Below are 11144 nucleotides of genomic sequence, written 5' to 3' on the forward strand. Positions count from 1 at the left end.
GGTTGGGGCTGGGCGGGGTGCTGCCAGATTCTCTGTTGGTAAAGTCCCTGCTCTGTTGCTTTTTGCAGATTCCAGACCCAGGAGGAGCCCAGCAGTAAGTCCCCCCTCCCTTGCCTCCACGTCAGCTTCGTGCCCCTAAATCTGACTCCTTCCCCAGCAGATCTGTGGCTTTGAGGGCTTCCAGGGGAAGGGGAAGGGCCATTCCCTTCCCGCGGTGCCCAGGAGGCAGGCCCCCCTCTCGAGTCCAGGCTGTGTGTGCCCCGCTGCAGGGAGCTCTGAGCCTCACCCCGGGCCTCAGCCAGCTCTCGGCCAGGAATGGGCGCCCCACCCCCACCGCAGCCTCCAGCTCCTGGCTCCGCCTGCCGGGGCTTTCCAGAAGGCCTGCGAAGGGCGGATTTGGTTTTGGCCACTTTGGGGCACCAGGTCTGGTCTGGAGGAAGGCTGGTCCATTTCCCTCATTTCTCCTTCGCTTCTCCATGTGTCGCGTCCTCGAAGCCGGGTGACGGACAGTAGAACGCTGCACCCTGAGGATTCCAACACGGGTTTCCTAAGAACAAGACATGTTTCTATACAGTCACAATGTACCCATCGTGTCCTAGAAATTTAACAGACACAACCATCAAAAGTCCATGTTAAAATTACTTTTCTTACTGTCCCAATAATGACCTCTACAGGGTTTTGTTTTTTAAAAAATTTAACTCCAGGATTCAACCAAGGAACACACATTGCATGTAGTTGTCAAGTCTCTTAATCTAGAACAGTCCTCCTGTCTCCCTACCCCTATTCCTTCTGCCAGATTTTGGTCTTTTTAAGAATCTAGGCCCATTGTCTCCTAAAACGTCCCCAGTCTGGACACGTTTGTTTCCTCACGATAAGACTCAGGTTGAAAGGTTGAATATTTTGGCAAGAACACAGTACAGGTGGTGCTGTGTTTACATAATGATTTTAATCCTTCCCCTGTTGCCTTTATCCTTGTCCTTAATCTTTTATCTTAATCTGGGGAGGTGGAGGTAGGAGCTGTAAGAGGCGGTGGGCCTGGGGCTGACCTTTCCAGACGTAGGTGCTTGGAGTGTGGATTATAGAGGGAGATACCAGAGTTCAAATCCTGGCTCAGGGACGTACTAACTGTATAATCCTGGGCGAGTGAGGCTCCTCTGGGCCGTGGCTTCCTCATCTGTAAAATGGGAGGGTGCAGTATTACTACATCGTAAGGTGTCGTGGGGATCACCGGCATGTCCGTAGGTTAGGAGTGGGGCCACGCACTGTGGGTCGCTGACTGGTACCTTCGTCACGTAGTTCAGACTTCACACGGAATCCGCGCACAGGTGTCCCACGCTGTCAAGGCCCCAAGCCCAGAGGCAGCTCTAGGCTGTTTTAAAGCAGGAGGGAGACTCAGTGGGGTATGTAGCGATGAAGATGAGGGCGCCTCCCGATTTAGTGACTGGGGGGAGGTTGGGGCGCCCTGCATCAGCGCCCGTTCCCTTTCCACCGCAGCCGAGGAGGGACGTGTTGGTGGCAAAGCAGGGGTTGACGAGCCCCCCACCCGTGGAGACCTGCCCCGGCGTGGGGACAGCCTGCTTGGACAGCCTGCCGCTGCTGGATGCCAGCCCGCCTGGGGGCTCCTCGTCCCCCAGGGACCTTCCTGAACCCCGGGTGTCCACGGAACACACCAATAACAGGATTGGTGAGTTGGCCTGTTTGGGGGGTCCTGGTGCGGCCAGGAGAGGGGAGATCCTGGGCTTGGACAGGAACCAGAGACTCCGGGGCTGGGAGGCCCAGCAAGGGAGGGGCGTGGATTCTCCTGCTCAGCTTGCTCCGCCTAAACGTACGTTTCTGTAAAACAGGGGCCGAGGGCTGTTTGCTGGCCACTGTGAGGGTTCAGGAAACAGTGCCTGAGTTTGCCCAGCGCAGTGTCTGCCATTATTAAAGTAAAATGTGAACACCACCCCCACCCCCAACACAGAGGGCAGGAGGAAGACATGCCAGGGACAGTAGGACCTGCCCCTCGACTGGGGCGTTCCAGGCACATGTGCAGATGTCATCTCTTCATCTCTCATTGTCATACCACCTTCTTCTTTTTTTTTTTAAGAAACAGGATCTCGCTCTGTCAGGCTGGAGTACAGTGGTGCAATCATAGCTCGCTGCAGCCTTGAGCTCCCGGGCTCAAGGGATCCTCCCGCCTCAGCCTCCCAAGTAGCTAATTTTTTAATATTTTGCAGAGATGAGGTCTTGCTATGTTGCCCAGGCTGGTCTCGAACTCCTGGCCTCAAACGATCCTCCCACCTCAGCCTCCCAAAGCGCTGGGATTACAGGCGTGAGGCCCTGTGCCTGGCCGTCACACCGCCTTCCGAGGATGGTGTATTTCTCCCCATTGTACAATTGGGGAAGCTGCGGCTCGGAGGGGTGAAATGACTTTCCCTATCACGTGGCTAAGTGGCACAGCTGGCACTCGCCCCCACGTCTGCGGGGCACTGAAGTCCTTGGTTTGCCTGCACCACCACCCGGCCCCTGCAGAAGCACAGACGCCACGTGGGCCCAGGTGCCCAGCACTTCCCAGCTGCAGCTGCCCTCCAACTTGGACAAACGTTCTGCTTTGGCCTCCCAGGGTCTCCCTGCCTCCTCTCTTACTTCTCTCCACCATGGTACAGAGAGTTTCCCCCAAAATATATACCTGCGCGCACCCCTGCGTAAAACCCTCCAGCAGTTCCCATTACCTTCGGGATGAATTCCAGCATTCTTATCCAGGCATTCAAGGCTGGTCACACGCTGGCCCCCCGCACCAGACTCACCTGCCTCCCAACCCCACAGTCTGCCCCTCCCTCTTCATGGCAGTCTCCTGAGTGGACGAGTCCCTCTCTCACTCCTCAGCTTCTCAGCGGGAGCTGCTTCCTCACCTAGAACAGCCAGCTCCACCCCTTTGAATCTAGTTAATGCCTGATGTCTTGGGGGATGCTGCTTATTTGCCGCCTCCTCCTCCAGGAAGCCTTCCATGCCCTCTCAAATCTCCTGGTTAGGCCAGATGCCCCTCTACTGTGCTCCCTGAAACCCCAGCCTGCCCCTCCCCAGTGTCCCGGGCAACAGTCTCGGGTGGTCATAGCCTTCCCCCCACCTCCACCTGGCTGTGTCTGTCCTCTATGGAAGGGTGACTGACACTCGGGTAATACCGAAGGGGCAACTGTAATTGTCCTACGAATTTCTATGGCAGACGCTGGTGCTTAAAACTCTTTAGGGCAGAGTCTTCTGTGACAAATTGAAACTAGGAATTATAGCTTGCAGTAAGTTTTATCTGAAAAGTATGTAGTTTGGGAAATACTGCCAAAGCCTTCTTCAGATTTCCTAAGAAATCCGAATTGGACCATTTGAGTCCACGCTGAGTGCAGTGCCTGGAATTCCGGGGTGGGGCCGGGGAGTGGTGCGGGGGAGGGCGGAGGGGTGCCAGGCTCCAGGGCCGCTGCACTTCCTTCCCTGGGCAGCCTGCAAGCCTGGCTGGTGAGCGGGATGGGGGCAGGGCAGGCTTTGGAGGTTCTCTAGGGCACCCAAGACACGGGTGACCCCCTTGTCTGCCTGATGCCACCCCAGACCAGTGTCCTCCCTCCGTCCAGTTCCCAAGAGAGACCAAACTCAGGCCTGAGCTTCATCCTCTACTGGGCACCAGGCAGGGGAGCCCCTTCCCCTACCCCAGCCCCCACCAAGACAAATTCTCTGGATTCTGGAGCTCTGAGTGGGGCAGGAAGTCCAAGCAGCCTCTGGAAGATGCCCCCACGGCTACTATTACAGGGTGGGCAGCCCTGTGATGGGGTGGGGGCAGAGCCAGAGGGATTAGGGCCTGTGGAATCTGAGGGGGGCGATAGCCTGGCCCCCAGCTTGGGCTGGTTCTGCTTAGACAAGCCCACCCCACTTCCCTCCCACCCTGCTCCACCCGCCTCTCATCTCTCCTGTCTGCCTGTCTGTCCCCTTTGGGGCCTTCTTCCCCTCCAGGGGTCCCCTGCCTCACCACCTGTGGTCCCCATCTTTTGCCCGGCTCCTCTCCTCGGGGTTTCTGCAGGCCTTGACGGAGGCGTGGGCCGAGGCCTGAGGCCCTGCTCTCTGTTTTGGGGTCCAGGGGGCACCCGACCCACAACTTGTTCACTCCTTTGGCCTTCCCTCTAGTTCTTGCTACTATTTTGAACATTTCTGTGTTCCCTGGGAGTCTTCAAAACCAAAATGGGAGAGCTGGCATTATGCAATGGGGTTGAGAGTGTAGGAGCCCTCAAGAATCATTTTGTGGTTCCTGAATCTGAGTGGTGTAACCAGGTTACCCAGAGAGGCAAGAGTCCCTGAGCCCCTGCCCCACCGCAGCTCTCAAGTTCGCTCTTGAGATTGTCCACTGACCCTCAGAGCCCGGGCGGGGCAGCGGGGCGCTGGCCCTGCTCTGAGTCCGAGGCCGGCTGGGCCGCCGGGGGACGGAGGCAGCTGTCGGGCCAAGCTCGGGCTTCCCCACTCCCAGCTTCTCAACCACTGCACTCCCCTGAGCCTCTGGGTCCCCCTCCATCAAAAGGCCACACCAGAAAGCCCCATATCAGACTGTGGTGAGGACCGCAAGGGATTGTGCCTCTAATGGGCTGGGCTCAGCCGTCTGTCCCAGTGAGATCTACCCAGCACCCACTGTGTGCTCTCGGGCACAGCCGTACAGCCCACAGGCGGAGGTCGCCTCTGAGCAATGAACCCTGAAATACACGGCCCCAGGCAAGGCTGCTGGAATCACCAGCTGCTGTTGCTTTCTGACGGTGCTGAGGTTTCTGTAGGCTGTGACCAGCCGGCTGGGTTTGCCTGGACCAAGGGGGCTCCCAGGACTTGGGACTTTCAGTACTAAACCCAGGAACATCCCAGCCAAACTGGGACAAGTTGGTCACCCCAGATTTCTGCTTTAGGCACCTGGATGGGAGCAGGAAGGGCAGCCAGGTGAGGTGTTCCTCTTGGGATTTCTCCTAACTGTGTTGACCTTGGGCAGATCATTTAACCTCTCTGAGCTTCAGGTTCCCGGCTGTCAAATGGGGGTGCCAAGTGCTGAGGATTCGGGGGCCCGTGAGTGGAAACGCCGGGCACGTGCTCGGCTCCACCAGCGTCCACGGGTGCTCTTGTTAGCGACACCCCTCCGTGTTTCCTCTCACGGTTTGCCTTCTCTCCCAACCACGTCCTCTTCCTCCCCGCCCTCCCTGACGAAGCACCGAGAGTCCTGCCAGCCCCCTTAAGTACCGAGTGCTGGTTTTTACCCTTCGAGGCACGGCTCCTAGTTGTCATATTTCCTCTGGGCTGCAGGACACCGGTAAGGTTGGCGAGGCTTACTGTGCATCAGAGAGGCTGTGTCATCTGCCTGAAGTCACCCAGCAGGAGTGGCGGAACTGGGTCCCGGCCCCTCATCTGCCTTCCTGCTCCCCACTGCCCGGGGCTGTGATCTGCTCACCTCACGATCCTTTTGCCTTGCAGAGAAAATCTACATCATGAAGGCTGACACAGTGATCGTGGGGACCGTGAAGGCTGAGCTGCCCGAGGGCCAGGCCCTGGCAGGACCGGCAGGGCCTGAGCTTGAGGAAGAGCTGGAAGTGGACCATGTTCCCCACTACCCAGAGCAGGAGACAGAGCCGCCTCTGGGCAGCTGCGGGGACATCATGTTCTCAGTGGAGGAGGAAGGGAAGGAAGACCCCTTACCCGTAACTACCTCTGGGAAGTGAGGCCTGGGCTGGGACTAGGAGGCAGTGAGGTGCCCCTTGGAAGGCCAGGGTGGCACTGGTGGCACCGAGCTTGAGGGCAGAGGCCTGCCTGAACTGGGGTTCCAGCATCTCATGGGGGACTAGCCGTCAATACCGGGGTTCTGGTGGTCTTTGCCTGCCTCCCCCACTTAGCTGCCCCCTGACCCAGACCTAGGGCATGCAGGGCTTGTACAGAAGAGACACTCCAAGGGAACTGCATCCAAGTGGTGATGTTGGTTGGGGCAACAGACAGATGGCAGGGACTGGGCACTGCTAAGAACAGCACTGGCCCCGGAGCCCTGGGCATCAGACACCGGCCACCAGGCCCAGACCCCACTGAAGGAGAGGCTGCCAGGCTGGCTCCAGGTCCCCAACTGTAACCCTACTCCCCTCTCTCCCTGAGCCCCACAGGTGGTGCCCACCAGGCCTCACTGGCATGCCACCAGCCCCTAGTTACTGTAAATGTGGCCCCCAGTGGGCACGGAGCCATCGATTGGTGGTTTCTTCTGAGTCGGAAGGGAACTTGAGGGGGCATCATCGGCTGGCACAGTCTCAGCCGTAGCTGCCACGTGGCACTCTGTGCAGGGTGAGGCCCAGCCTGGCCCAAGCCCTGCCTGGGCTGAGCAGGACCCTCCTGGCGCTGCCCCCGTTCCCTGTTCCACAGCCCCCACAGGGCTCGGGACCAATTCACTCATCTCAGAATGTCCCCACCAGTCCCTGAGCAGGAGGCCTCTCGGGACCCAGATGTGTGCAGCTCCTCAGCAGCTTCAGTGCTCCTGCCCCGGGGACTTCCTCCCCACACGGAGATGGGGACCTGTTGGCCCCGCCTGGGGTCCTTGACTGCTCTGTGGTGCCACCTGCTCTGTCTTGGGAAATGAAGCAGCGCCTTCCCTGGATCTGGCCCCAGCCCTGCGTCTGGGTCCTGCTGCTCTGCCCCGCTGGGGAGTGGCTGTCGAGAGGCCCCAGGCCCGCCCAGATCTCCCGCCTTATCCTGGACTGTAGGAGATAAAAGAGTGCTGGGGGTTCAGTCTGGATTCAGCAGTTTTGCATTTCACACTAAGGAGGAAAGCTGCTGATACCCAGTCTGCGGCCCCTCCCCAGGGCCTTGAGCTGCATAAACAAGCAAGTGGCAGATGACACATCCGCGCAGCGGGAGACTCCTGGACTTACCGTCTGGAGGCAGCCGGGAAGGCTGCTGTTTACTCCCCAGCCCGCGAGCTCTGGAGGAAGTTGGGGCCGGGTCAGGCATCACGAGGGTAGTTTCTGAAACTGCGAAGGTGTTTTGGGGAAAGTTGGAGAGGCTGGGGCATTACGAGAGGTGGTTACAGCAGAGCCTGGACGCTGGCCAGAGGAAGTGTAAGTGTGATGGATGCCACTTGCCGAAACCCTCGTGCCAGGATGGAGCGGGTGTCTCGGCGCCCCCAGAGCTGTGGCGTGTGGTGCACTGGACGCTGGATATTGACACATTTTAACAAAATAATGCACTCCCTCGCCCACTGGCCCTTCACACAACTTTTGACCCTCTAAAAATCCTTAATATCCCATAAAAATGAAAAATTGTAAGGGTGCGGGAACTGTCACTGAGATTGAGAGTATGCGAGAACATCAGAGCGGGCGGGGCCGGAGCCTCCGCCCCGGGCAGGCAGTCCCTCCGCAGCACCGAGGCCGCCAGTCTCTGATGCATTGGACACTTCTGGGGACAGGAGCCCGCTACCTGCTGGGGCAGCCCTTCCCGTTGCTGGAAAGGGGAATTCTCCCTCCATGTCATTGCCACTCCCGGTCCAAGGCCTGTCCCTGGGGGTGCTCAGAATAAAGCCGCTGTTGTCACAACGCTCCCTTCGGGTGTTTGAGGAAAGGTTTCCCAGCCTCTCCACGCCCTTCTGCCCCTTGGGCTGGCCCGAGCAGCCCCATAGCTGCAAAGGGGGTCTCCAAGATCGGTGTGAGGGCCCGAGCCTTGGGAGGCAGGGAGAGGACCGAGGGTGCAAGAGAGCCTTCTGTGCCTGTCGCCCTGGGCACAGCTCGGGGGCACTTTGGGGCCAGCTTCTACCACAGGAAACCAAGGGCCATGGGCAGACCCCGCCCACCCCAACCCCAGGGCTCCAGCCCACGCCCAGACCTCACCATCAGCCCAGCTATTGAACCAGCCACCGGCTGGCTGCCGTGTGGTCAGGCCTGGCCCCGGGGGACTTGCCCTGCCCTGCCCAGTGATGGTGGGCTGTTCTCCCATGCAGGCGGGCGGATGACAGATGGGCAAGGCCCCTGCCACTCGCTGTGCAAGTCCCAGGCTGTAAAGAACCCTCCCACACACACCTTTTCCTGAACTTTGTAATCAGGGAGAGACGGCAAGTGAGGAGTGTCAAACAGAAGCTATTGTCTTCAAAGAAAAGCATTGTTTCCCAAGGCAGGTTTGTAGGTTGTAAACTCTTCTGTGATTCTTAGAATCTCCAAGGCCTGGCACCAGTCCCCAAAATGGGACAAGAGGACTGAGTTCCCCGAGTATCTCTCTCTCTCTGTGTCTGGACCCCAACCCCAACAGTGAGGTCTTAAGTACCCGGGCCTGGGTCCTTGTCATCTTTGTCCCGTGGTCACCTGGCCCTGATTTGTTGGGCTAACTAGAACTGAAAACCTGTGTGGGGATGAGAGGCGGCCCTCGGCTGCAGTTCCCTGGGTGGCTTCTCTCCTCCACTGCTTCCTTGGTCCTCTGACAGTTGGGGGGGAGTGTGGGTGGGAGGAGCTTGGACCAGAGTGGGTGGGGGACCAGATTCACAGCCAGGGCCCATGAGCAAAGCTTAAACCTGTGAGTACCGCTTGACAAGAAGCCAAGGTGAGAATATTAAAGCTTCAAGGGCAGCTCCTTGGGCCTAAGGAGAAGCTGGCCGAGCACATCTTGCGCCCCAGCACCCTCCTCCTGAGCCGGCACCCTGGCCCAGGCTGACCCAAGGGAGCAATGGTGGGGCAGTGGGTGTGTTCGAGGCGCAGGGCAGAGAAGCCTGGCTGCCACTCTCCACAGCCAGGACGCAGACAACAGCAGCGTGCAGATGGCGGTGGCACTCTGCGGTCAGACCCAGGTTCAAATCCCAGCTCCACCACTTACCAGCTGGGTGATCTTGGTTACAGTTCCTTGATCTCTGTGAGACTCAGTTTCCTCATCTGTGAGGTAGGGATAGCAATCCTACCTGACGGGGCCGGGGGGCTTCCCTAAGATGCCACCTGACGTGTAGCTTGTGCTGAGTGGCAGCTTCCGTCCTCGTTCCAGCCTGGCAGCCACTTGCCAAGAGTAGGCACTTTCTTGAACTCCTGGCCTCAAGTGATCCTCCCACCTTGGCCTCCCAAAGTGCTAGGATTATAGGCGTGAGCCACCACGTCTAGCCTAAGAGTCGGCCCTTTCTGTGCCCGCAGAATTCAACCCCCTTCAACCTACAAGCAGGTCACCTTCAAGAGGGCACTGGACTCAGAACACTTTTCTCCAAGAAAAGCGTTATCACTGGTGGTTGATTCTTAGGCTGGCACACCAAAGCTTGCTTTATTTAGCTCATTAAGGTTAACCAGGGCTTTCGGGCTAGATTGGAGACCTGGCCTCCTTTGGGGCCAAGGTGCTGTGGACATATCCACAGTGGGACAGGTCTCTTCTTGCTCGGTGGGGGGCCCCAAGAACCCTTCAAATCAGTCACAGGACTGGCTATTTGTTGGGTGTCTATAACCCCGGGCATGTGTGTAAAGTGCTTTTGTACCTCTGGACCTCCCACTCGTGGTTCTGGTACCTTCCAGACTGCACTGCACCACATTGCTGCTCAAGATCTTTCCTCGGTTAAAGAGTAGACTCCCTTCCTCCCTTCTTTCTGAAGCGCTGGCAGTGAGGTGGGCCCAGGTCCAGCTGCAGAGGGTGGCGGTGCACGGACTTGCTCTGGTGGGTCCTGTGTGCAGGGGACGGGACAGATGATGGCACCTAATCAAGTAAGTGCACGAGGTCATTCCAGAGTCGGATCCTGCCATGCTCTGCAAGAAGCCCCAGGTGGGCACTGTGGCAGAGTGTCTGGAGGGAAGGCTCACCTCTGGCCAGGTGGCGAGCAAGGTTTCTCTGGGGAGGTGCCCCTGGAGCCCAGCCAGAGTGATGTGACAAGGCAGAGAGGTCTGGAAGGCAGGAACTGCCAGTGCAAAGGCGCTGAGGTGGGAATGCCCTTGGCCTTGAGATTCAGGAAAAACACCGTAGAAGCAGCCTAGTGAGCGAGGCAGAGAGAAAAAAGAGGTAGGCAGGGGAGGCCTGGCCGTGGAGGACCTGGTAGGTCATTGTGAGGCACTTAGATTTTATCGTAAGAACATTAGTTTACATTTGTTTCTGTTTGCCTCCTATTAGAACAACAGACATCCTGGTATTATCTCGGCAGTGAGCGAGGAGGGCCAAAGCAGGGTGGCAAAGGTTGTTTGAGTCTACAGCAGAGGGAAGCCGGGGAAATGGGCAGTGGCCTCTGGTAGCCAGGAAGCAGTTGGATGTGTTTCTCAGAAAGGGCAGAGGGCTAAGACAACATTCCTGGCTTATGTTGCAGCTAGAGGTCTGTGGCTGATGTCACCGCAGGAGGTTAGGAGTCAGGCAGTCTAGCTTCCCCTTTCTTTGGGTGTCTTCCAGGAGAGTAAAAACCAAACCAAAAAATCCTGGGGAGGCTGGAGGCCTCTGTGTTTTGATGTGGCATTTGTTTTGTGAGGCACGAGCGGTGGGTTATCTCAGCATCACAGTGTCAGCGGTGGCCTGCGCTTTCTGCCTCTCCCCTGCAGCCCCCGTGGAGGCATCGCTGTTTCAGTGCGGTGGCCTGGGAGCTGTGGGTACGGGCAGCTGGGCTGGTGAGGGTTCAGCTCAACGGGGTCCCAGCTGCACAGCCGCAAGCAAAGTCCTTACGCGCTTTCAGCTTGGGTTTCCTGATCTGCAGAACAGACCCAGTGTTTGCCCTGCAGGATGGCCACAAGGCTGAGAGGCAGCGTGGGTAAAGTGCTTAGCCCAGTGCCGGGCACGTTCCGTGTTCAGTAGGTGATGGTCACCCTGAGCTGCATTTTAAGAGCTTGAGAGGGCTGGGCGCGGTGGCTCACGCCTGTAATCCTACCACTCTGGGAGGCCGAGGTGGGTGGATCGCTCGAGGTCAGGAGTTCGAGATCAGCCTGAGCAAGAGCGAGACCCCGTCTCTACTAAAAATAGAAAGAAATGATCTGGACAGCTAAAACTGTATATAGAAAAAAATTAGCCGGGCATGGTGGCACATGCCTGTAGTCCCAGCTACTTGAGAGGTTGAGGCAGGAGGATCACTTGAGCCCAGGAGTTTGAGGTTGCTGTGAGCTAGGCTGACGCCATGGCACTCTAGCCCAGGCAACAGAGTGAGACTCTGTCTCAAAAAAAAAAAAAAAAACAACACTTGAGAGTTTGCCCAG

General features: G+C 57.9%; 1 protein-coding gene across 1 annotated transcript in view; it reads left to right on the plus strand.

Annotated features, from left to right (window-relative positions):
• TNFRSF8 (TNF receptor superfamily member 8) overlaps window positions 1-5711 on the plus strand; it is a 32276-nt gene extending 26565 nt beyond the window's left edge. Inside the window, exons 10-12 of the mRNA XM_069479140.1 lie at window positions 69-94; window positions 1495-1684; window positions 5467-5711. Coding sequence (XP_069335241.1) covers window positions 69-94; window positions 1495-1684; window positions 5467-5711 — 461 coding nt within the window. The remainder of the gene's footprint in view (window positions 1-68; window positions 95-1494; window positions 1685-5466) is intronic.
• The last annotated feature ends 5433 nt before the right edge of the window (window positions 5712-11144 follow it).

This window comes from Eulemur rufifrons, chromosome 8 (assembly GCF_041146395.1).
Source record: "Eulemur rufifrons isolate Redbay chromosome 8, OSU_ERuf_1, whole genome shotgun sequence".
In the NCBI taxonomy this organism is placed as follows: domain Eukaryota; kingdom Metazoa; phylum Chordata; class Mammalia; order Primates; family Lemuridae; genus Eulemur; species Eulemur rufifrons.